The sequence below is a fragment of the Phocoena phocoena genome, chromosome 20, assembly GCF_963924675.1.
Source record: "Phocoena phocoena chromosome 20, mPhoPho1.1, whole genome shotgun sequence".
NCBI lineage: Eukaryota > Metazoa > Chordata > Mammalia > Artiodactyla > Phocoenidae > Phocoena > Phocoena phocoena.
In genome coordinates, this window is record NC_089238.1 from 8,377,331 (window position 1) to 8,402,680 (window position 25,350).

The 25,350-nt window shown below is 55.6% G+C and overlaps 1 protein-coding gene across 1 annotated transcript; it reads right to left on the reverse strand.

Moving 5' to 3' along the window:
• Nucleotides 1-743: 743 nt before the first annotated feature.
• Nucleotides 744-25,350, reverse strand: DHX34 (DExH-box helicase 34). Its single transcript, XM_065898809.1, has 16 exons — nt 24,622-25,350; nt 21,873-22,184; nt 20,142-20,396; nt 17,125-17,227; nt 15,953-16,170; nt 12,312-12,486; nt 10,776-10,969; nt 9,959-10,060; nt 7,877-8,119; nt 7,443-7,616; nt 6,966-7,083; nt 5,655-5,761; nt 3,070-3,351; nt 2,105-2,281; nt 1,751-1,889; nt 744-1,020 (listed from the first exon to the last, which is right to left on the reverse strand). Exons 1-16 carry the CDS (start codon nt 25,324-25,326, stop codon nt 887-889), a joined length of 3,438 nt encoding a protein of 1,145 aa, XP_065754881.1. The 5' UTR covers nt 25,327-25,350; the 3' UTR covers nt 744-886.

Genomic DNA, 25,350 nt, shown 5'->3' on the forward strand with positions numbered 1-25,350 from the left:
CGATCAGATCCTGTACCTGGAATCTGAGGTCCCTGCTCAGCCTTAGCTCCCCGGATCTACCCCGAAACATCTCAGATGGCCTGCTGCAGCAGGAGGGATGAGAGCCAGACCATGAGGAGGACCAACAAGAGGAAGCTGCTACTTTCTGGATGGGCAGGAGCAGGCTTAAAGATCTGAGCCCATCGGTGAGACTTTTTTTTTTTTTTTGCTGCATTGGGTCTTCCTTGCTGCGCATGGGCTTCCTCTAGTTGCGGGGAGCGGGGGCTACTCTTCATTGTGGTGCGCGAGTTTCTCATTGCGGTGGCTTCTCTTGTTGCGGAGCTCGGGCTCTAGGTGTGCGAGCTTCAGTAGTTGTGGCTCGCGGGCTCCCGAGCGCAGGCTCAGCAGTTGTGGCTCGCAGGCTCAGTAGTTGTGGCTCGCAGGCTCTAGAGCACAGGCTCAGCAGTTGTGGCGCATGGGCTTAGCTGCTCTGCGGCACGTGGGATCTTCCTGGACCAGGGCTCGAAACCATGTTCCCTGCATTGGCAGGCGGATTCTTTTTTTTTTTTTTTTGCGGTATGTGGGCCTCTCACTGTTGTGGCCCCTCCCGTTGCGGAGCACAGGCTCCGGACACACAGGCTCAGTGGCCATGGCTCACAGGCCCAGCCGCTCCGCGGCATGTGGGATCTTCCCGGACCGGGGCACGAACCCGCGTCCCCTGCATCGGCAGGCGGACTCCCAACCACTGCGCCACCAGGGAAGTTCCATCGGTGAGACTTTATTCACATAGTTATGCTCCCTCCCAGCGGGGCTGGGCCCAGACCACAGCTCCGCGTCTAGGCTGGGGGCTTGGGCGGGAGCCCTGGCCCTGGCCCTGGCCCTGGCCCTGGTCCAGGACTGGCTGGGCTCACACATGCTGCCTCCTGTGCCGCAGCACCTCCGTGGGTGTGAACAGAAAGTCCTTCTGGCAGGCCTCGCAGTGGTAGGGCCTCTGCAGGGCAGATGCCTTCTGGAGGGGCTCGGCGGCAGCCTCCTCAGCCCCTAAGGGAGAGGAGATGGGAGGCTGTGAGGGGGACGCTCCATTGCATGCTCTCACCCCCACCCAAATCCCAGAAACCTGGCGGGGTTAGGCTCTCTCCTGGCCTCTGGGGACTCCAGCTCTGTGTCCTCCAGGAAGCCCTCCTTGATCAATACACACACAGAGGCGAGTCTTTACTCTGTGTCCCAGGGGGTGAAAGGGACACAGAGAAAGACACAAGCAGAGACACAGAGACTGAAAGAGACAAACAGAGCCCTGGGGTGGGACCACGTGGCCCTACAGCCATCTCCCCAGCAAGCACCAGCGGGTGGCGCATGGGGCACCGCAGAAGACTCTGTGCCCGGGTCTGCCCACTGCAGCGTCCCCCGGCTGACAACAGGATGGACGTGGCCAAGGCAGAGAGAGCTGTGGGACAGAGGAAAGAACAAGAGACACGGCAAGAGAGAGACAGAGAAACAGACAGGAACACAGAGGCCGACCGGACAGGCGGAGACACAGAGACCAAAGAGAGACAGACACCATGACCTGAGAATGCGATGGCTGCAGGGCCTCCTGGTCCCGGGCTCTGGGTCCCTGTGACGGAGTCCGCACGTGGCCCCAGCCAGGGCAAACGGCTGAGGTCGTGAGTCCCCAGAGTGTCGAGCAAGTGCCCAGACGCACAGTCAACAACCACAAGCTGGACGGACAGCTGGGCAAACACAGGCGCCCCGGCCGCCACTGCCCCAGCCTCACCTGGGGGACCGTCCTGTGGCGCCTCGGGGCAGGTGCTCTCGTGGGCGATGCGCTCCAAGGGCGTGAAGGGCATGTGCAGGTCGCAGTGGGGGCAGGTCCAGAAGGTGCGGAGACAGTCACTGTACAGGTCCGCGTCGCTCTGCGACAGGCAGGCTGTGTCAGGCCTGGCTCCCCCCCGCACCCCGTCGCCAGCCTGGGACCTTCCCAGAACCCCTCGGGGCTGGCAGGCCCCTTTCTGAAACTGCATCCCTGGACTAAGCTGGAGTGCGGTTGGGGGCAGAGGGTGGGGGGAATCACTGACGTTGCATTTTCAGGGGCAGGAGGATGAGGGGCCAAGGTGGGGTCTGTGCTCACCGTGAGGCAGCTGTAGGTGAGGAAGTCAGTGACTGCATAGCCCCCTTTGGTGGGATGGGGGGAGGGGGTAGAGCAGCCAAAGAGGCCAGGGAGGCTGGGGGGAGCAGTGATGGTCTGGGGTCCCACATAGAGGTTCTGGATTTCCAGCCCTGTAAGCCGCCGGAGGCTGTAGGAAACCTGAACAAAGAGAGACAGGAAATAGGGGAGAGAGACTCAGGCAGACATGATCGGAGCACCTGGATCCAGCCGTGCCGAAAGTCCACCCCTGGGCTTCTCAGTTATGGGGGCTAATTGCTTAAGCCAATCACAACACGGTTTCAGATACTCATGACCACAGGCTTGTCTAGAACATTCCCTGACGCCCCATCCCCCATCTCACCTGCCTTCCCCAGAGCCCTTCTCTCCTTATGACTGCTGGGAACACATCCAGACCTTAAGTCTGACCTTCAAGTCTGGCCACCTTGCCCCTTCTCCTCCAGCACGTCAGCCTGTTCCCCTTTCCCTGGTCCACGGGGTCGCACCCCATCCGCGTGTAATAGCAGTAGACTCAGGAGCAATTCTCAACCCCCCGCCACTTAAAGAGGTGGGGGGTCAGCTTCAAATCTGCTCCGTCCGAATTCTTCCCGTCTGTCCTCCACGAATAGACAGATACCTTACAGCTTCCCTCTCACACCCTGCACGCCCTTAACTGCTAACGAGGGGTAACCTGCACCACACATGCAGCATGTATTCACAAACATCTGTTGAATGAGGGCCGCAGGGGTTAATGGCATGGCTCCTGGGGTCAAACCCTGGCTCCCCCCTTACCAGCTGTGTGACGCTGGGCTTGTCATCAACCTCTCTGGTTTGAAAACCCCCAAATGTGTGCATATTGATGAGCTGGAAGCCAGGCCTTCCAGAGATCTCATCCCTATGGCTGATGGCCCCTCTGGCCAAGGGGGTGCAGGTGCCCAGGAGGCGGGTACCTTGGACGCCGTGAACTGCAGCAGCTCCCTGCTCAGGGCTGCCACCTCCTTGCGGTTGACCGGGGCCGTCTCCTCGTCGTCTTTGTCCTCCAGCCGCCACCGGGCCTGGTGGGCCAGCTGCTGGTCCAGGGCGCTTTCCCAGTGGGCCCGGAGCCGCAGGGAAGCCGCCAGGAGCCGGACGGCACTCTCACTGTCCACAAGCTGGAGCTCCAGCCAGCCATCGGCCACCAGACGGCAACAGTCACCATTGGTGTCCAGGGACCGGCTGAACAGCAGGAGGGACTGGAAGAGAAGGGGCAGGGGACAGGCAGTGGCGGGAGGGGCAGGATGCCATCGTAGAGAGGCCCTCGCCTGGCTGGGCTCCTGCCCAGCCCCCACTCACCCACCCACCCATCCAGACGTCCACCCAGCCCTGCAACAAACACTGACCACACGCCTACTCTGTGCCAGACACTCTTCCGGGTGCCAGAGACACAACGTGAACAAGACGGACTCAGTCCTCGCCCCACGGAGCTGAAATTCTACTCGGGGAAAGAGACTAATGAAGACCAAAGAGTAAAATACAGAGCAGGTTCCAAGAAGTCAGGGGCGGGGGAGTCATCACCTGTGCTGGAGGCCAGTGGCCGTCTCTGTCTTCTTAGGGTTGGGGCTACACGTGTGTGTCTTTGTCAACACTTGTCAAATGGCGTGCTTAATATGTGTATGGGTCACTCTCTATACCTTTTATCCTCAAAATATATAAACAAACACTGAATGTTGGTTAACAGGAAGCATGCTGAAGTGCTTACAGGTGAAGGGTGCTAATGTCAGCAACTTACTTTAAAATGCATCAAGAAATTCAAAGGAAAGTCCACCTGTTAAAATAGATCGACGAGTGGAGAGGTGATAAAGACCGAATGTTAGCTGCAGGACTGGGGAGTGGGAATACTGAGTGTTCACTCTACACTTCTTTCAACTTTTCTCTTCGAAAACTGTCAAGATAACACACTGGGGAAAATTCTGTGGGATGGGGCGGGGGTGAGCGGGCAGGGCAGGACTCGCCGCGGGCCAGGGGTCTGTGGGGCTGGTGATAGAACATGAGAGTCCAGTGTGCTGTTCTACTTTCGTGCGTGTTTGAAAGTCTCCATCGTCAGAAACTACGGGGCAGGGGCAGGGCGGGGGGGATTGACCATCAGGCAGCGTCTCAGCCAGCAAAGCCGTGTTTCTGTCCCGAGGTCCTGCTGACCACCAGGACTCCGGCCCTCACCCCACTTCATTCCTCCTCCGGCACTGGTACAGCATCGGGTGTGGTCTCTTACATGTGTGCCTCTCTTTACCATCTGCCTCCCCCACTTATACGTGAGCCCCGCGAACACAGGGAATCTTGTCCATTCTCATCACGACTGCATTCCCAGCGGCCGGAAGAGTACTTAGCGGCTGGTGCCAGGTGGTCACTCAGTACACGTGTGAACGAAGACACAACGGAGCAGATCAGAGTTCGCGTTCTTGGCGCCAGAGGAAATCAGCGTCAACGACATCTCCCAGGGCTCTAGGAAGGGATTCTCTCTTCCCTCTATGTTCCCTGGGACGGAAGCGAGGGGGCCGGGGTAACGGGGACACCCACCTGATGGGGGGAGGCCTTAGGTGTGGCCTGTGACCCTGAGTTCAGGCTCAGCCACTTGCTCACTGTGTGGCTTAGTCAAGGGACACGCCCTCCTCCTCACTGCCCCCTGCACCCAGCCCCATCTTCTCCCCTGTAAAGTGAGAATTGTGGCCAGGCCTGGAACCGCAGGGTGGCCACAGTGGGCACACAGGTGTGGCAGATGCTGTCAGGAACCCCCCTTCCTGGCTGCAGACACATATACGCACGTATATCTGCAATCTGAGCACATTCTCAGCCTCCAGCACCATCGCTTCTGCCCTACGGCCTCAGTCGCCTCCTTGCTGGGCTCCTGGCCTCTGCCCCGTGTCAGACCCTGTCCCGGCTCTGCTCAGAACCCTCTGGTGGTGGTGGGGAGGAGGATCCAGTCTCACCTGCCTCCCTGACCTCTTCTCCAGCCATGCTCCCCCTCACTGACTCTGTTCCAGCTGTTCCCTGTCCACACCAGGCACGTGGTACCTCAGGGCCTTTGCACTTGCTCTTCGCTCTGCCCAGGACACTCTTCCCACAGAGATCCCTATGGCTTCCTCCCTCCCTCAGGTCTTTACTTGACTGTACCTTCTCAATAAGGCCCACGCCTAATTCTATACTAGAAACTGTCCCCTCCCCTGCCCCCCAACCCACCCCTCCCCAATCCCCTCACCCGTTCTTTTTATTTTCCCCGAACGCTTATCGCCCTCTACCCTATCAGTTAGTGCTGCACTGCGTTTAGTGCTACTGCCCGCCCTCCCCACCGCTAGTTGTGAGCTCCTGGAGAGCAGGAACCGGGTCTTGCCTTGTGCACCTTCCACAGGTCCTGGCACCCGGCAGGCACTCAGCGAGTAATGAATGACAGCAGCCAGCCGGGGGGAAGGCAGCTCCTCCAGGCCCACCTGGGGCCCCCTGCCCTGGGACACAGCCATGGCACGGGGAGTTGGGAGGCAGGGAGGCTGGGGCAAGGACCCACCTGCAGAGCGGGGATGCGGACACAGTTCACCAGGTACGGTTTGTTGGTCTCCAGCAGGGAGACGAAGGTGAGGAGCTGGTGCTTGCTGCTCATCTTGTCCTTGTCATCTGGAAGGGTCGAGGGGACAGCTCAGCTCCCCGCCACACCCCACACCCGTCATCCCCCAGTGGCTGCCTGTCCCACCCGGGCCGTTCACACGTCCACACAAAGGATATGCTCGCGTGTGTCACGGTAAAACGCCTGTGGCTTATCCTTAAATACTCTGCCGGGCTGGATGTGGTTTTGGCTACGCAGTGACACTAAGAACTATTGTTAATTTTGTTAAGGGTGATGACAGCATTGTGGTGGTGCAAAAAAACAATCCTTATGAATATGATTTTTATTATTATTACTAACTGGTAAGATGTCCGGGACCTGCTTTAACATGCTCCAGCAAAGAGAAAAAAAAAAAAAATCAAGGGGACAGAATAAACAAGGATGGAAAAATGGTGACAGCTACAGCTAGGCAAGAACACGGAGGGTTCCTCACACACTCTCTACTTGCAGAATGCCTGGAACTTACAAAATGTTTCCAAAAAGGAGCAAAACAATGTAATAGGAAGAGGGCAAATTCACTTGGAACTTACAGCCCTTAAAGATTAGAGAGAAAACTTCAAATTCTATCTTTGGTATTTAAAACCATAAACCTTACCTTTGGAGATTGCTGTTTACCATTTTAGCGCAGTGTGTTACTTTCTGTACAAACAAGGATGAGTGTTTCAGCACTCAGGCAGAGCACACAACTAGACCTTCACGTTGCAGACGTGAAGCCCGCTCCTGAGGGCAGGGCCTGCACCTGGGGAAGGGCACCCTGGTGGGCCTGGCCTGGCCTGAGTGCAGCCTCAGCTGGAGTGACTTTTGTGTCCTGGATCCCACTAGAAGGAAGACCGAATCCAACTGCCTGAACGCTGGGGCTGGGGGAGCCCCCCAGGCAGGACCAAGCCCTGAAGTTCACGGGGCTCCCGGGACAGGTCTCCTGGCAGGCGCTGCTCTAATTGCTAAAACCTCAGGCCTTGGGACGGGCTCGGGGCTCGGGGCAGCCAGCACCACATGGGGAGGGCGAGGCTCAGCAAGGGGTGGACTTGCCAAGGCCACCCAGCCAGGTCTGGCTCTTGGGACCTGCAGGTCCCACGTCAGAAGCCCCAGCGAAGCTGAATGTGGGGAGGAGCGAGGGGGTAACCCCAGACGGCGAGCGGCACCCTGAGGTCACTGTCCTGCTCCTCACGTCCCCGATGGAGGGCTTCCCCCAACCCCCGCCTGGGCTCACGGTACCTCGGCTCCCATCGCCGCCCCTGGCCTCCTGCTCCTGCGTGCGCAGCACCTCGGGGCTGTTGGCGAAGATGCAGGTGGGGTGCAGCACGGCGCCCTGCTTGGTCTCGGTGTGGAAGATCTGGAGAAGCCGAAGGCGGGCGCCGGGTAACAGAGGCCCTCAGACTTGCTCTTCCCGCTGCCAGGTTCCCTCCTCCTCATCTCAACTCAGAAGGCTCCTCCTCCAGGAAGCCCTCCCTGACCTCCTCCAAGGCTAATCAGGTCCCCCTCAGCCCCTGGGTCCCCATCCCGACCCCAACCACTCTGGTCATCTGTCTGGGAACGAGTCTATCCCCCACCCCCGCCACTAGACTGCAGCCCCACAAGGGCATGGCCAGGGCTGTTTCAGTCACTGCTGTATCCCCAGCACAGAGCAGGTGCTGGGAAGGGGTGACAGACGACAAAACACACACAGGGACGGGGAGAGGGAAGGAGACCCACCTGGTCCGAGTCCTTGCGGCCGCTGTTAAACGGGTCCGGGATGGCAAGCTGCGGGTAGAGGCCCCGGCCCAGCACCAGCTTGAGCAGGGCCATCTGGTCCCGAGTCAGGGCCTGGGCTGAGCTGGCGGCCGCCTGCAGCTGTTCCAGGTTGTGCCGGAGCTTAAACTTCACATCCTGGTGGCAACACGGGGGAAGGTGGGTTCCTGAGGGCCCTCCCCACTACCCCAGGGGCTTGTACTGGAATCTGTGGATCCAAGGGTTTCTGTAGACTCCTGTCCATGGAAACCTGCCTACTGAATGAGGGCAGGGCTGTGTCTTCTCGGACCCCAGAGCAAGGCCATGTCCCATAAGACCCCCAGGGCAGCCCACATCCCCGCTCTGATCAACTCCATCCCCAGCCATCCCAGGCACCAGTCAGCCCCACGGCACCTCACCTGGATGTCCACGTTGTCGCCGGCCCCCTGGGAGGCTGTGCCGCCCCGGTCCTCATCGCTGGAGCAGCCATCCTGGTCCTCCTGGAGCCGCAGCACCTTGCGCCTGCGTCCCTGGCCCTCCTCATGCTGGCGCTTCAGCTGGTAGAGCGCCTGGCGCTCCCGACGCTGCCGTAGCCGACTGTAGCTGTCCCCCGGCTTCGAGGCCTGGGCCCTGGCCAGCAGCCCGTGGTCTTCCAGCAGCTCCTGGGGGTGGGTGGGGCCCGAGTGAGGGACACGGGGCAGGCCAAGCGTGGGCCCGAGTGAGGGACACGGGGCAGGCCAGGCGTGGGCCCGAGTGAGGGACACGGGGCAGGCCAGGCGTGGGCCCGAGTGAGGGACACGGGGCAGGCCAAGCGTGCTCCGGTCTGGGGCCTGCTGCGGGTGGCACAAGACCTCACCCTTAGAGCCACACTCTTCCTCAAATGAAGAACAGGGACCTTCCTGGGGCCTCCCTGCTAGGGCTGAAAGGGGCTGTATGAGAACAACTCTTTGCGCGGTGCCGGGCACACGACTGCTCCAGGAAAGAGCCGTCTCTGTCATCGGCCAATGGAGCACCTGGGTCAGCCGCCAGGAGGGAGGAGAGGAGGCCGGGCGACCACCACCCAGGGTCCTCCCCGGGGCCTCCTCTGCACACAGTCGTCACCAGGCTCCGGGTACGCTCAGAAATGCCAAGACCTGGGCCCCATCCCAGAATGACTGAAGCAGAATCTCGGGAATGTGGGCAGCGCGGGCCCTCCCTGTGATTCCAATGCACGTTAGAGGCCTACTGCCCACGCCTTTGGAGACAGCCTCCCAGGGACCTACTGCATTGGACCTTCTGTTTCTCATCGAGCCCCGACCAACGAGGAGAGATAGGATATCATATGTGACTCAGAGTGAGAGAGAGAAAAGGACCCACACTTTTCATTAGTTTCTCAGCATCTGGGGCTCAACAAAGGTTGAACCGTCGCTCTTTAGAAAGTCAGACATGTTGAGAGATGCCGAGAACGGCTGGGATGTTGGTGGTCCCCAACATGGAGCCCCCTGTGATTGCGTGGGAGGCCTTGGCACTGACCGTCCACTCTGGGCCGCAATCTGCCCTCCTGCAGCCGAGAGGAACGGTTACACCAGGGGCTCTTTTATTTTCGTTCCGTGGCACGCTACACGACCGCAGAGAAGTACTCGGCACTGGATCTTTTTGTGCTCGAATGGAAAGAGGCCCGTGGAATATTAACAACACAAGCAAGCTGTGGAACCACATCTTTTTTTTTTTTTGCAGTACGCGTGCCTCTCACTGTTGTGGCCTCTCCCGTTGCGGAGCACAGGCTCCGGACGCGCAGGCTCAGCGGCCATGGCTCACGGGCCCAGCCGCTCCGCGGCATGTGGGATCTTCCCAGACCAGGGCACGAACCCGCGTCCCCTACATTGGCAGGCAAACTCTCAACCACTGAGCCACCAGGGAAGCCCGAACCACATCCTCATGACGACGATGAAAACTGCAAACACTTGTATGGGAACACCTGTGTGTCGGGCCCTTCTAAATGCTCTAGGTGTATTAACTCATTTAATCTTCATGGGAACGCTGGGAGGCAGGGGCTATTTTTGGCCTCCCCATTTTCAGAGTGAGAAGCTGAGGCCCCGAGAGGCCCAGTAACTCGCCCAGGGTTGCACTGCTAGCAAGTGGCAGAGCTCAGATTCACTGCTGGTATGTCCGGCTCCAAATCTGGTGCCCCGTGCGGCCTGCTGGCACTCGGCCAGCTCGGCTCCCCCACTCCAGAGAAGGCGGCTTTTCGTGAGGATGCGACTTGTGACCCTGTCCACCCCTCCAGGAAACCCTCCTGGATCTCTACTCCTTTGCCCGGGCCGCACTCCACACCTGGTGATGTGACGGTAGGGGAGGCGGGTGTAGGGTGGGACTCTGATGACTGTCATAGGATGGGAAGCCGTGCCGCAGAAGGTGTCATGCACACCCCACTCCAGCGCCCCCCACCCCCACTCGCCAGGTCTGTTCCTGGCCCTGTCTGCCTGGGCAGGCCGGCCCTCACCCCTCCTCCCGGGCCTCACCTTGAACTGGCGCCGCAGGTTGGCCATCTCATACAGCCGATGCTCCTCTATGCCCCGGTGGCGGCACCACCTGCGAGAGTTTCTGCTCCGTTCAGATTTCACCTGGGTGGAGGTCCGGCCACCAGAGGGTCAGGGCCTGGCCAGCTGGGAGGAGGGATGGGAGTGCCGACCCACTGCCCAGACGAACCCAGTGTGAGCCCAAACACCAGCCTCTGGGAGGATGGCAGGCAGGCCTGCCGGCCCTCCCTCAGCACCCACCACCTGCTCTCCTCCTTCTTCCAGGTCTCAGCCCCACTGCCCCCTCCTACAGGAAGCCCTCCCAGACACCACATGGGGTCAGACACTCTCCCTGGGCTCTCCCAGCCCCTTTGGACTCCCCATCACAGCCCATTCTGGCTGGTCACTGTCCAGGGACAGTCTCTCTCCTGCACTGAGCTGGGAGCCCCAGGAGGGCCGGGCCAGGTAGTTTTAGTCACCACTGGGTCCCCAGCACTGCCCAGAACAGGACCCGGCCCAGTCAGGGAACGTGTGCTCAAGATATAGCCCCCAGCCTAAGGCATCTAAACTTTCTCCAGATGGCACTGGCTTTCGTCAGTGCTTTAGAAACCTCAGGCTCCCCCTCAGGCGGGGGCCTCTGCACGTGCTGGTCCCATGAATGGTGGAGTCAGGGTCCTCCCCAGACAGGCCCGGCCTGCGGAGGGCTCAGTGGTCGTCCCTGGGGTGGCGGTGGGGGCACAAGGAGGAGCCACAGCCTCAGGGAGGCTCTGGCCCCGTGCAGAACGACAGCCAGACGGGGGCACCCTGCTGTCAACCTCACCTGCACCCAGGTGTTGAAGACGTTGAAGAGCGTGAAGGGGTCACCCTGGTCACTCTCCAGGGGTCGCCGCGCCGCCACACACTCTGGGTTGCTCTGGGCGCCGCGGGTGAAGGGCGACTGGACACTGAGGGCGGCGGCGATGGTGAGCACAGGCTCCGCCAGGTGGAACATGGAGCCCAGGATCAGCATCTTCCCTGGGGGCAGACGCGGCGCTGAGCCTCCTGGGCGCCTGACGGCGTCCCCAGCCCTCTGGGGCCCCCACCCACCCTCCGCCTCACCCACAAAGGGCCTCGGGAGCCAGAGGGACAGAATCAAACCCAGAATCGGATCCCAATGTGATGGAAGACTGTTTCCACCTGCCCCAAGGTCAGTGGCCTGCATGTCACACATCTGACTCACCCTCACTGTTCCCCTTGCCTACCTTTCCAGAAAGTTCCTGTTACACACGTAGCCTCATAAGATAAAGTAGGGCAGTAAAACAAGGCTGTCCCAGAACCCCTTAGCTCCGTCACCTCAGGCAAGTCCCTCCTCCTCTCTGTGCCTCTGTTTCCCCATCTGTGAAATGGGTTAACTGCAGCATCTACCTGCTGTGAGGATGAACTGTGTTTCACCTGGGAAGCACAGGGAGCTCCACCTGGCACAGAGGAAGAACGGTAACTGAGCCACCGGGGCCCAGAACTGCCCAGCACTGCATCATCTGTGTCGCCTGCTCCGCAGGGCCTGGGGACCCACGGTGCCAGCCCGGCTGATGGGGGGCCTCCCTGGCGAGCGAGTGACAGCCTTTCTCTGAGCCTCGTTTTCCTCAACTGTACAACAGGAGCGCCCAGAGGCCCTCCCCTCACCAGGTGAAGATGAAATAAGGGCCACAAAGTCTTCCACTGACGCAAAGCAAATGCTCACAGACTGTTCTCTTTCTTCTCAGATCTGATTCTCCTTGCACTAGCCCTGTTTCCTTCTCAAATAAACAAAAATAACCATTTCCATAGCTGTGGGTGGCCCTCAGGGTTGGTGGTATCCAGGCTGCTGCCCGTACTGACGCTCTAGCGTGTCGCAGTGATGGGGACTTTAACGATATTGACGCAGGCAGAAAGCTCCCCTGAGAATTATGCCTGGGAAGTGGTGCCCCAGATGGTAGAACTCAGCTAGCAATATTCTCTGGGCTGTGGATTGTTGGTAGACACAGAATGTCTCAAGTCAGGAGAATTGGGCAAGATAAACATGGCTCGGTCAGCGAGTTCCTCGGCAGGGGCAGGGATGACTCAGGATGGGCAAGAGGAAGAGGCAGGAGGTTTCGACATCCAACCACAATAGAGGGGGTACCACGTGGAGCTGGGGACAGGCTGTGCAGAGGAGGGAAATGTCTGTTTTGTTTACTGCTATATCCCTGGCGCTAGAACAGGACCTGACACAGAGGACCTGAGAATGAATGGACAGGGCCCAGAGAAGGACCAGACTTGACCCCGGGGCACTCAGAGCAAGCGGTGTCCCACACCCATTCCCAGGACCCTATGTGATCACCCCAAGGGGGGTCCTCACCAATCACGACGTCCACAGGCAGCTGGGCCAGCAGGGACCCAATGGGGGTGAGGGCCTCTGAGCTGTCCAGGGCCCCCTGGTCCCGGAGGTAGAGGATGGCCGTTTCCAAGCTGGTTGGTGGGGGGGGCTCGATGAAGGGAAAGGTTCGGGGGTCCCCCACACTCATGCCCTTCATCTGGAATGAGAACCAAACCCTGTCAGGAATGGGGAACACATGAGCCACTGTGGAACACTGGGGGACTCAGGGATAACAAACTTGTGATACTTTAAAATGCCCAACGTCAAGGTTCATTGTACCGAAGCAGGGAAGGAGGGCCATTATCTGTCTGTCTGCCTAGCCGCTCTTCTCCACACCCTGGCCACGGAGCGAGCAGACGATCTAAGCTGGACCAGTTGAGGTTTCTCAGCCCCTGGTCAGAGCGACTGACTAAGGAATGAGCACATGACCTGAGCTGGGCCATTCAGAATCCTTCCCTGGGACTTTGCAGACTGGAGCTGAGAGAGAGAAGCTCCAGCATCTTCTCTGGTTGTGAGAAGCCAGGATGGAAGCTCAGAGCTGTTGTGGTTAGTTTTTCCACTGCCTGGAAATTAGCCCATTCACAGCAGATGGAGAAATCCTTAATTTTTGCTAAGCTAGACCTCCCCCCAACATGGACACACAAATCCATAAAAGCCCCTTTTCTGCTAACAACAGTTTGAGTTGGGTTTCTCTCACTTTTGACCAAAGCATCCCGACTGATTCAAAGGCCCAGAGGGGTAGCAGGTCACGGGGAGAAAGCAGTGAAACATGTATCATCACCAGGCCTGGCATGGCATAGGGAAGCGGCACCTCTCTGGTGAGTGGATGAAGGAAGGGCTGGCATGGCGGCTCCCATGACCATGAGAGAGTGAGAACAAGGCTCAGAGAGACTAGGGGATCTGCCAAAGTCTCTGGGTAAGGTGACCTGCTCTCCTGGGCCTGATCTGGAGGGCACCAGAAGTTCTGGCATCCGCCCAGCAGCCAGTGGTACCACCTTCCTCCCTGCTCACTAAGCTATGGTGTTGTCTGGGAGATCACTAATACTCATTAAAAGACCTTTAAATGAGAAGCTCTGGGTGAGGGGTAGGGCACGGCTGGTTTTTGTTTTTCTAAGCACTCTCACGATTCCAAAGTGTAGCTGAGACTGCGAATCACTGCTCCGATCCAGTCGGGCAGTGCCACCCCGCCACCCCGGACAATTACAGGTCACAGGGTGGACATGTGACCTAGTTCTGCTGACAAGACAGGATGGGAGACCAGCCAGGGGGCTTCTGGAAAAGGTTCCCACGGCCTTAAAAATGAGACCCACAAACTGGGAAGTCCCTGGTGGTCCAGTGGTTGGGACTCTGCACTTTCACTGCCGTGGGCCTGGCTTCAATCCCTGCTTGGGGAACTAAGATCCTGGAAGCTGCTCGGCATGGCCAAAAAAAAAAAAAAAAAAATGAGACCCACAAAGAGGGGCAGTTCATCGCCTCTGCAGCCAGAGAGTGAAGGAGGAGGAGGTGCTGCCCATGGCTACCAGAGCCAGGTGGCATTCATGAGGCACACTCTGGAGCCTGACAGCCTCAGATGGAATCCGGGCTCTGCCACTTGCCAGCCATACCACATGGATCAAGCTACTTAACCTCTCTGCATCCTGTTTCTCATCCATAAATTGCAATAAGTTTACCTACTACAGAGATTGTGTGAGGAGCAAAACTTATATACATAACTCAGGCACCTAGAACAGAGCTAGCACACAGGAAGTACGAGGTAAGTGCTTTTTATCATCATCATCGTTATTAGGACAGCTGCTGATAAGCTGAGGCTGGAAAGCTAGAAAAAAACCCTGTTCCGGGCTTCCCTGGTGGCGCAGTGGTTGAGAGTCTGCCTGCCAATGCAGGGGACACGGGTTCGAGCCCCGGTCTGGGAGGATCCCACATGCCGCGGAGCAACTGGGCCCGTGAGCCACAACTGCTGAGCCTGCGCGTCTGGAGCCTGTGCTCCGCAGCGGGAGAGGCCGCGATGATGAGAGGCCCGCGCACCGCGATGAGGAGTGGCCCCCGCTTGCCACAGCTGGAGAAAGCCCTCGCACAGAAACGAAGACCCAACACAGCCATAAATAAATAAATAATTAAAAAAAAAAAAAAAAAAAAAACCCTGTTCCTTTATGACATCACCATTCTATTTAGTAACCAAGCCTGGGGACTTCCCTGGTGGTCTAGTGGGTAAGACTCCACGCTCCCAGTGCAGGGGGTCCGGGTTCAATCCCTGGTCGGGGAACTAGATCTTGCATGCCGCAACTAAAAAAACATCCCAAGTGCTGCAACTAAGACCTGGCACAACGAAAAAAAAATATATAGATAGATATAGATAGATAAATAAATAAATAACCAAGCCTGGAATTTCCCTATCTCAAGGTTTCCTGTTACGTGAAACGGTACGTTTTCTATTGTTCAAGTCAGCATTTTTCAAACAGCAGGTCATGTGAGTCAGGAACTCCACGACAGGGGTCACAACTGGCATTTTTTTAAAAGGAAATCAAATGAATAGAAACAATGAGTGTGCGTCGCCCATAGGAAAGGGGGCTGGTTCATGCCTCTCTCTCACCTGGGCACGTGTGAGCCTGAGGCAGATGCCACCTGCTGTTCCCCATTTTCAATTCCTGCTTCTTCCTGAGCACAGAGACTACACTTCCCAGCCTGCCCTGCAGTGAGGAGTGGCCACAGAACCGAGCTCTCACCAGGGTGAGTGGAAGGGAAGTACACTGCTTGTGGACCTGGCCCTCACACCCTCCCAAACGTTAAGTCCCACGCTCTCTCCCCATCGCTGGCTGACACACATGATGAAGACGCCCCAGGGAGATGATGGAGCCATGAGAGGAAGAAGGCCCAGGTCTCTGAATAAAGGAAACTGCCCACCAACCCAAGGACTAACGTCCTGCTGTGTTGGCTGTTATGTGAGTGGGTCTATTTGTCACAGCAGCCTAATCTAAGCAAATGACATCTAAGCCATGACATAAAATGTACTGAGAAACCCCGTTTTTTTTTTTGTTTGTTTTCGTTTTAATAAATTTATTTATTTTTGGCTGTGTTGGGTCTTCATTGCTGTGCGTGGGCTCTTCTCTAGTTGCAGCGAGCGGGGGCTACTCTTCGTTGTGGTGTGAGGGCTTCTCACTGCAGTGGCTTCTCTTGTTGCGGAGCACAGGCTCTAGGGGCACAAGCTTCAGTAGTTGTGGCATACGGGCTCAATAGTTGTGGCTCACGGGCTTAGTTGCTCCACCATACATGGGATCTTCCCGGACCAGGGCTCGAACCCATGTCTCCTGCATTGGCAGGCAGATTCTTAACCACTGTGCCACCAGGGAAGCCCAAAACCCCGGTTTTAAAAGCCACTTCTTGATGGGTTTTCTGTTACAGCTGAAAGCATTGTGACTGAGTCACAAGGTTCTTCCCATGACCCTGTGGATTTGGGGGAACAGTTCTCCCCTCAATACGGGATCTGACATTTGGAAGGAATGAGTTCCACTCAGTGGCCTGGCCAGCCCTGCCCTTCCTGACCCTGAAACCATGTCTAAATGCCTCCTGGGTTCCTCTCTGGCACCAGCACTCAGGATGCAGTCCCCTACCAGCCCCTGCCTCACCTGCAGCACCAGTGCATCCAGGGCGACCCTCCGAATCTCCGGGACAGGGTAGGGGGCGAAGGCATCGTAGTCCGATTCGGCATAGAGGCGGAAGCAGACACCAGGGCCCGTGCGGCCCGCCCGGCCCTTACGCTGCTCAGCGCTGGCCTGACTGATCCAGAACTCCTGCAGCCGCTGCAGTTTGGCCTGCGGGTCATAGCTCATCTCCTTCACCTTCCCTGGGTGGGCAGGAGGGTAGCAGGGAGGGAAGGGAATGTGTGTGCAGGAGCCACGTGGGCCCTCCATGCGCCTGGCCCTCTACCCAGCCGTTCACTCACTGACACCCTCACTTACTCCTTTGTTCCAGTAACACTAACTGAGAGCTTACTCTTGGCCCCACCCTACCATTTTGTTAATGTATTCTTTAGTTTCCTCATTCACTTATCTTTCCATTTATTTTCTCAAGCCTTTTCTTACTCAGAGGTTCAGTCATCCAACATAAACTTATGGAATCTTTTATCGTCAGTGGCATCAGATTCAATACAATAAGATACCTGCTGACATTTACTGAGCATTCACCCTGTGCCAGGTTCCAGCCTCAGCCCCCAAATGTATTAACGTCTTTAATCCTCAACACCCGAGGGAGGGGCTGTCATGACTGCCATTTTACAAAGGAGCAAACAGACGCACTGAGAGTCACACAGCCGGCAGTGTACCTGCAGGCTGGCGCCAGTGTCTCCTCGCCACTAGGCTATGCTGACTTTCCAGAGAACAGTCTCGTTGGGAAGACAGACAATAGATAGATCAAGATATATAAAATATAATGCCCGTACTATGAAGAAAAATAAAGCCTCATAAGGGAAGTGACAGTGAAAGGAGATCACTTAGATAAAGTGAACAAGTGGGCTTCTCTAATGGGGAGACATTTGCGCAGGTCCTGACATAAGGTGAGGGAGTGAGCCGTGTAAAAATCTGGGGAGAGAGAGCTCTCTGCAGAGACGACGGTAAGTGCAAAGGCCCTGAGGCAGGAGCAAGCTAGGAAGGCCTGGGCAGGATTAAGATGCTGCCACTGCTACACAGCCCTAACACTACCTCCTCCCTGCTGTGGTCCAGAGTTCCCTCACTACATGTGCACAGCTCCAAACCCCACACTTCTCACCAGATCCTTGAGGTAGCTGGGGGGCAGCGCTTACCAGAATCTACGACAAAGCGGATCCCATCAATGGTGACTGAGGTTTCAGCGATGTTGGTGGAGAGGATGCACTTCCGGACTCCAGGTGGGGCCACGTCGAACACCTGGGGTATAGTGAAGAGGCGGCGTCAGTGCCTTGTCTTTCTCTCACCCCAGGCCCTTTGCACAACTAACTCGGCACTCACTAACCCATGTGTCCAGTGGCCTCCTGGATGTCCCATGGGCACCTCACAGTCATATGTCTAAAACAGCCTCAGCACCTTCTACTGAACCCTTCCCTACTCGGGCCCCCATCTTAGAGATGGCTCCTCATCTACTGCATCACCGGGACCAGACCCTGGGCTGTCCTGGGTGTTCCCTCCCTTCTCACCCACCCCACCACACCAGATCATCTTGAACAGCTCATGAATTCACTCCCTCCTCCCCAAACCCACAGCCCAGGCCTGCCCTGCTCCACGCCCCTCCTCTCCCACCCCAATCCCACTCCAGCTTCCTCCCTGGTCTCTAGTCTCATCCCCTCCCATCCAGCCTGCACATGCAGCAGAGGGATCTGCTAAAGCACAAACTGGCACTGCCCGCCACCTGGCTCAGAACCTTCCCATGACCCCTCCAGTGCCCTCAGGACAAAGCCCACCACCACAATGGGTCTTCAAGGTCCCTGGTGGTCTAACCCTGCCCACCTCTCCAGTCCCATCTCTCCTGACTTCCCCTTCACAATCTGGACCCAGCCACTTTGAGTGCAGTTTCCCAGCTGTCCCATCTTTCTCTCACCCCAGGCCCTTTGCACAAGCCCTTCTCATGGACCCAAGAGACAGCCAAGCACAGTGGTTAAGAGTGGCTGTCAGCAACTGCCGCCTGCAGGCCAAATCCACCCGTTTTTGTAAATCGAGTTTTAACGGAACACCGCCTCACCAGGTCAGTCTACAGCTGCTTGCTACCTGTAATAGTAGAGTAGTTACGACAGAGCCCATAGAGCCCATAAACACTAAAAATTTGCCCTCTTCACAGAAAGTCTGCCAACCTCTGGTTAAGAGTATGGGCTCTGGTACCAAATTACGAAGCTCTACAGCCTGGCTCTGCCGATTATGTGACTTTGCATAAGTGCCTACGTCTCAGTTTCTGTATCTACTGAATGGGGACAACAGGACATGGCGCACAGGGCGGCTATGAAGCTTAGAGACAAGGAGTGCACAGAGCTCAGGACTCTGCCCAGCACAAAACCAGTGCTGCACACGCTTCAGCTGGGACACGCTTCTCCTCGCCCCCTTCCTACAATGGGGCTTTCTCAGGTCTCCACGTACAGAGTCCCTTCCTCCAGGAAGCCTTTCCTGAATCCACCAAGACTCTGCTCTCAGAGTATCCAGAGTTCTCCTCTACCACTTGTGGGATTGTCAATTACTTGTCTATCCCCCCTCAGCGGACCAGCAGCTTGAGGGGAAGAACCATATCTCAGCTCCCACTGTATCCCAAAGAGGGCCCTTGGAGCAAGGGGAGCACTAAGGAGGTGCTCAAAGCTTGTTTCTTTAATCACTAAACAACCAAGTCTGACCTGAAGGGATTCTTCCGGAGGTGACTATGGTAGTCAGCCTCCAGCACGGCCTGGGGGAGTCTCAACTCCTGGGATTCACACCCTCACCCAGTACCTTCCCCCTGAACAGGGCAGACCGGGTTAAAAACTAAGGGATAGGGCTTCCCTGGTGGCGCAGTGGTTAAGAAACCACCTGCCAATGCAGGGGACACGGGTTCGAGCCCTGGTCCAGGAAGATCCCACATGCCGTGAAGCAACTAAGCCCGTGCGCCACAACTACTGAGCCTGTGCTCTAGAGTCTGCGAGCCCCAACTACCGAAGCCCACGTGCCTACGGCCCATGCCCCACAACAAGAGAAGCCACCACAATGAGAAGCCCACACACCGCAACGAACAGTAGCCCCCACTCGCCACAGCTAGAGAAAGCCCATGCGCAGCAATGAAGACCCAACGCAGCCAAAAATAAATAAATAAATAGATAAATTTAAAAATAAGTAAGTAAAATAAAACTATCTACTATCTGGAAATTAAAAACAAAACAAAAAACAAAAAAACTAAGAGATACTGTAGAAATGATCGTTTGTGATTTCCAAAGCTAGGTCATAAAAGATGCTGTGGCTTCTACTTTGGTCTCTTGGGAAGAGCCAGCCACCATACTGTGAGGACACTCAAACAGCCCCCTAGAGAGGCCCCCAGCCAACAGCCAGCTCCACCTGAGAAGATAATCTTCCAGCCCCAGTCAACCCTTCAGATGAGAGCATCCCCAGCTGACATCTGACTGCAACCTCATGAGAGACCCTGAGCCAGAACCATCCAGCTAAGCTCCTCCCAGATTTCTGATCTACAGAAACTATGTGAGATAATGCATGTAACAATAAACATGCTGCTAGGTTTGGGGGTAATTTGTTATATGGCAATCAATAACTAAGACAGTGACCCAAAGGCCTCTCTCCCAGCACCCTTCCATTCCAACCAGGCGGTCTTTTCACCTTTCCCCACACCCCACTCACAGGTTCCCATCTCCAGGCCTTTGCTCAAGCTGGTTCCCGCCACCTGGACTGCCTTCCTCCCTCTTCTCCTACTCAAAACCCTCCTTGTCTGGGGCTTCCCTGGTGGCACAGTGGTTGAGAGTCCGCCTGCCGATGCAGGGGACACGGGTTCGTGCCCCGGTCCAGGAAGATCCCACATGCCGCGGAGCAGCTGGGCCCGTGAGCCATGGCCGCTGAGCCTGCGCGTCCGGAGCCTGTGCTCCGCGACGGGAGAGGCCACAACAGTGAGAGGCCCGCGTACCGCAAAGAAAAAAGAAAAAAACCCTCCTTGTCCTCCAAAGCTCAGCTCCAATGCCTCCCACCTCATCAGGAACTCAAAGATGGGAGCAGCCCCTCTGCAGCCCACAGCCCTGGCTTGTGGGGTCACATCTGTCCTGCATTAGCTGCCCTCAACCCCCCCCAGACCCCCATCTGCCCCACGTGGCCTGGCTGCATGCGCCACCTTGTCCTGGTCGGCCACAGAGAGGGCACTGTGCAGCGGCAGCACCGCCCAGCGCTGGGTGTGGCTGGCGTAGGTCTGGGCGGCCTCGAGCACGGCGCTGATCTCCGCCATGCCACTGAGGAAGACCAAGAGGTCACCCCGCTCCTCGGGTGGGTACTTATTGTCAATGGCCTCCAGCACCCTGAGGAAGGGCCGCGGGTCCAGCTTCTCCGACTTGGATGCTGTCGGCTCGGCCTCCTGCGGCTGGTACACGACCTGTGAGGAGACAGCCCCAGGCAGGAGCATACCTTGTCACTCCAGCTCCCAAGCAATGGGGCGAGGAGGCCACAGGCTGACAGAGAAGACACAGATCAGTCAGGCAGCAGACAGCACACTCAAAGACGGTATCTGAGGAGGATGTAATAAAAGGTCAAAGTATCAAGGTAACTGGAAGGTTTCTGGGGTGCTGGTAATGTTCATGTTTTTTAATCTGGGTGCTGGCTCTATACAGGTATTTAATTTGTGAGAATTAATTGAGCTGTACACTTGTGATATGGGTACTCTTTTGTATCTGCAGTATAACTCCAACAGGAACAAAATTTTAAGGGGTGGAGTTGGGATTAAAACTCTAGAAATCACTTCTCTGAAAGCAACCTCACTGCTTCTAATGGCTACTTAGAAGACAGACTGATGGGCATTTAGACCCAGAAACCACAAGGGACAGTGCATCTCCTGGGGCTAGGAACCTCAGAGCTCTTATCAATTCTTAGGCCCCAAAACAAGAGGAAGTAGTGGTTATCAAAACCATAAAGGAGGGCTTCCCTGGTGGCGCAGTGGTTGGGAGTCCGCCTGCCGATGCAGGGGACACAGGTTTGTGCCTCGGTCCGGGAGGATCCCACATGCCGCGGAGCGGCTGGGCCCGTGAGCCATGGCCGCTGAGCCTGCGCGTCCGGAGCCTGTGCTCCGCAACGGGAGAGGTCGCAACAGTGAGAGGCCCGTGTACCACAAAAAAATACTAAAAAAACCAAAAAAAAACCATAAAGGAGAGAGCTGTGTGGAGAGACATCTCGAAAAGGAGCTGTGACTTCGGGTGAGGGTCACAGTTCACTGGAGACCTCAGGGGAGGGGCTGACTCTCCTTTTCCCACTGGCCAACCAGAAGGCAGAGGGGAAAGGGGTCCGTTTGTGCCTCCCAGGGAAGACAGGAAGGTGGGGAAGGGACAAGGAGATCTGGAAGGGCAAACAGAAGCTATCGAGCACAGGGACATGTCTGGCTGTGAGTGGGATTCAAGTCCTGGCTCTGCCACTTCTGAGATACTGCTAAACACCCTGTGATGTACAGGGCAGCCAAGAATTACCCAGACCCAAATGTCAAAAGCGCTGAGTCTAGAAACCCTGCCCTGTGAGATGGTAGAGCAATGAGAAAAGGGGAGCCTGGGTCCCTGAGTGACCACGTAGAACAGAGCTGCCCATCAGCCTGGACCAGCCACACCTGGCTGGCTTGGGTTATATAAGAAAAATTTATTTCTATGTTACTTGAGCCTTTAAATTTTGGGGTCTCCTCTAACAAGCACTTAGCACTCTATCCAGCACCCTGTAAATGCTCCAAAAACAGCAACTTTAAAAAAGAGAGAGAGAGAGAACATCATTCATCAAAGAGATGGGAAACAGAGAAAAAGAGAAGAGAAGGGACATGTCCAGGGTGGCCAGAGACCAGGTGGGAAGTCTGGGGAGGGGCGAGGCGGGCACTGACCGTGATGGGGAAGAGCCTCCCAGGAACCTGTACCACGGGGGCACCGCCGAAGTAGCTGGAAAAGAGCGAGATGTTGATGGTGGCTGACATGAGGATGACCTTGAGGTCAGGTCGCTGGGGCAGCAGGCGCCGGAGGATACCCAGGAGGAAGTCGTTGTGGAGGTGCCGCTCGTGGACTTCATCCACGATCAGGACCTGGTACTGCGGCAGGCGGGGCTCCCGCTGGATTTGCCTCAGGAGCAGCCCCACTGTCAGGAACACAATCTTGGTGGCCGCCGAGCGTGTGCTCTCAAAACGGATCTGGTAGCCGACCTGGGAGTGGGGGGCAGTGGGAACGTGTGGTCAGGAGAGGACCTGGGCCTGGGCCACAGCCCCTCGCCCTCCCCAAATTGAAAATCTGAGCAAATGTCCCACATCAGACTCTGGAGTCCAACAGGCTTGGGTTCAAACGCCACCTCTGCCTCTTAGTGCTGTTGACTTGGGCAACTCCATCCCACAGATGCGTATTTTTTCCTCCTAGATGCTGTGAGAATTACATGTGCCAATGCACATAAAGTACTTGGCACAGAGCCTGATGTATGATACTAATTAATCATAACAGTAATGCTTAACCCTTCTTTGAGTCCTTTCTATGTACCAGGAACTACTTTAAATCTTTATGTATATCAACTCACTTCATCCTCACAACTACCACACAATATAAGCACTAGTATTACCCTCACCTCAGAAATGGAGAAACTGACACGAGTCATCCAAAGTAAAATCGCTAAAAAGTGTTATTGAGAGGAAATGTATCTTAACCCCTACCTCACACATAGATTTCAGATGAATTACAGTCCTAAATGTAAAGGTTTTTAGAAAAAAACAGAACATCTTCATGACCTTAAAGTATGCAAAAATTCCTTACACAGAACCCAAAGGGTGGCAACCATAAAAAGAAAATGACAGACTGTATTATATTTAAATGAAAAGACACCATCATCAAAAGACACCATTCAGAAAATGAAAGGAAACTCACAGAATAGAAGACAAGATTTACAATACATAAATCCTACAAAGGCCTCATATCCAGATGCTATAAAGACATATAAATCAAGAACAAAAGCACAGAAAACACAAAAGCGAAATGGGAAAAAGACTTGAACAGACACTTCACAAAAGAGGATCTCCAAATGGCTAATACATACATGAAAAGGCACTCAACGTCCTTAGTCATCAAGGAAACACAAATTAAAACTCACAATGCAGGGACTTCCCTGGTGGTCCAGGGGTAAAGAATCCGCCTTCCAATGCAGGGGACACGGGTTCGATCCCTGGTTGGGTAACTAAGATCCCACATGCCGCAGGGCAACTAAGCCCTCTCGCCACAACTAGAGAGAGAAAAACCTGCATGCCACAACTAGAGAGAAGCCCGCGCGCCACAAGGAAAGATCCTGCATGCCTCAACAAAGATCCTGCATGCCACAACAAAGATCCTGCATGCCACAACTACTACCCAACACAGCCAAAACAAAACAAAACTCACAATGCAAATTAAAATGTGGTATCACTACAGACCCACTGGAAAATCTACAATGAAAATGATTAACCATAACAAGTATTGGTATGACCCAGTGATCCTACCCTTATTAGATATATACCCAACAGAAATATGTACCAAAACACACCAAAAGGCATGTTATAGAATGTTCGTAGTGGTACCACTCACAAGAGCCTAAAACTAGAACTCTCCGCAATGCCCGTCAACAATAAAAGGAACCAATATCTGTGGTGCCTTCACAATGGAATACCATACAACAGTGTGAAGGAATGGTGTACATCTACATGATGATACTATAGGTGAGTCTCACAAAACTAATATTGAGCAACAGAGGCCATAACCGGCAATAGTGAGCAAGAGAACATACTTTTTGATTCCATTTATAAAAAGTAAGAAAAAGAGGGACTTCCCTCGTGGTCCAGTGGGTAAGACTCTGCGCTCCCAATGCAGGGGGCCCCGGTGCAATCCCTGGTCGGGGAACTAGATCCCGCATGCTTGCTGTGACTAAGAAGTCCGCATGCTGCAACTAAAAGATCCCGCGTGCCGCAACTAAGACCCGGCACAGCCAAAACAAACAAATAAATAAATAAATAAATTTTCAAAAAAGTAACAAAAAGAGGAGAAAATAATCTGTGATATTCTATCACTAACGCAGGTCTGATAATCTAGCACTAAAATGACGATCTATCCCTAAGAATAGTGATGACTCTTGAGGCCTCAAGGCAGTAACTGGGAGGCGAAACGAGGAGGTTTCTGGGGTGCTGGTAAGTTTGACTTTTTTACCTGAATGCTAGTTACACAAATGCAGTCAACTTATGAAAATTCACAGAGTTATATACGTATGATACGTGCATTCTTCTGTGTTGAGAGTATGATAACTTCAAAAACAAAAATTTTTAAGTGGTCGAGCCAGGATTAGAACCCTAGAACTCATTAGTAGGAAGCATCCTCATTCTTTTTTTGTGACTGCCTAGAAAAAGACTGATAACCACGGAGGCATTTCCGATTTTTGACTGTTAAGGTGCTATATTGGGTAATGTTAGTGCCTTTGTCATTTGGACCATCTCCAGGCCAATCGATAGATAAACTTCTACAAGAATCATCGCTGGGTCAAAGGGTAAGTGTTTTCGTAACGATACTGCCATAGGACAACCAACTTATTCCGCGAGGTCACTGGGAAAAACTGGAAACCTGTTCTGTCCCACTCACCTGTGAGCCATACTGACTGAGGCTCTCAAAGCCAACCCGCTTCGCCAGGGAGATGCAGGCGATTCGCCGGGGCTGCGTGCATGCCACGTGACTGAAGCCAGCCGCCAGCAGATACTGGGGCACCTGAGTGGACTTGCCACAGCCCGTGTCACCTGCCACCACCACCACCTGGTGCTCCTTCAGCGTCTGCAGGATGCGATCCCCATACTGGGCGATGGGCAGTGCCAAGCGCTCACGCTGCAGTTTGGCCAGCCGCCCAAACGCCTGCTTCTGGCCAAAGTCCAGGTAGTGCAACAGGGCTTGGCGGAACTCAGACACTCTCTCCGGGGCCAGGCGCCTGCCTAGCCCCCGAGAGCGCCGAGTGTCGGGGCCAAGGACGGAGAGGTTGATGCGGTAGCGTGGGTCGTAAGCGCGAGGTAGGTCGGCCAGTGCCGGGATGCTGTGCTTGGGACGCCTAGAGTCTTTCTCCTCCTTCCTGGTGGTCTTGAGATTCTGGAATCTCTGCAAGCGTTCAAAGAAGGTCCAGAACTTCTGGCACTCCTCAGAACCCTGCCGGATATAATCCTCATCACCGAAGAAGGCGTCCTCGAAGAGGCGACGTGTCTCTGGACAATTCCAGTCCCATTTCTCCGGGTCCTCTTCCTGACTGGGAGCCGGGGGTCGGTCTCGGGGACCCCTGCCCTCCCTTGTTCTGGGAGGCGGCATGCTGTGGCTAATCCCAGTGTTGTC

Coding starts and splice junctions, on each gene's coding strand:
- DHX34 (XM_065898809.1), bottom strand. CDS start 25,326: ATGCCGCCTCCCAGAACAAGGGAGGGCAGGGGTCCCCGAGACCGACCC. Junction 20,397..21,872: donor GGAGGCTCTTCCCCATCACG/GTCAGTGCCCGC, acceptor GTCTCCTCACAG/GTCGTGTACCAGCCGCAGGA. Junction 12,487..15,952: donor TGGATGCACTGGTGCTGCAG/GTGAGGCAGGGG, acceptor TTCTCATTCCAG/ATGAAGGGCATGAGTGTGGG.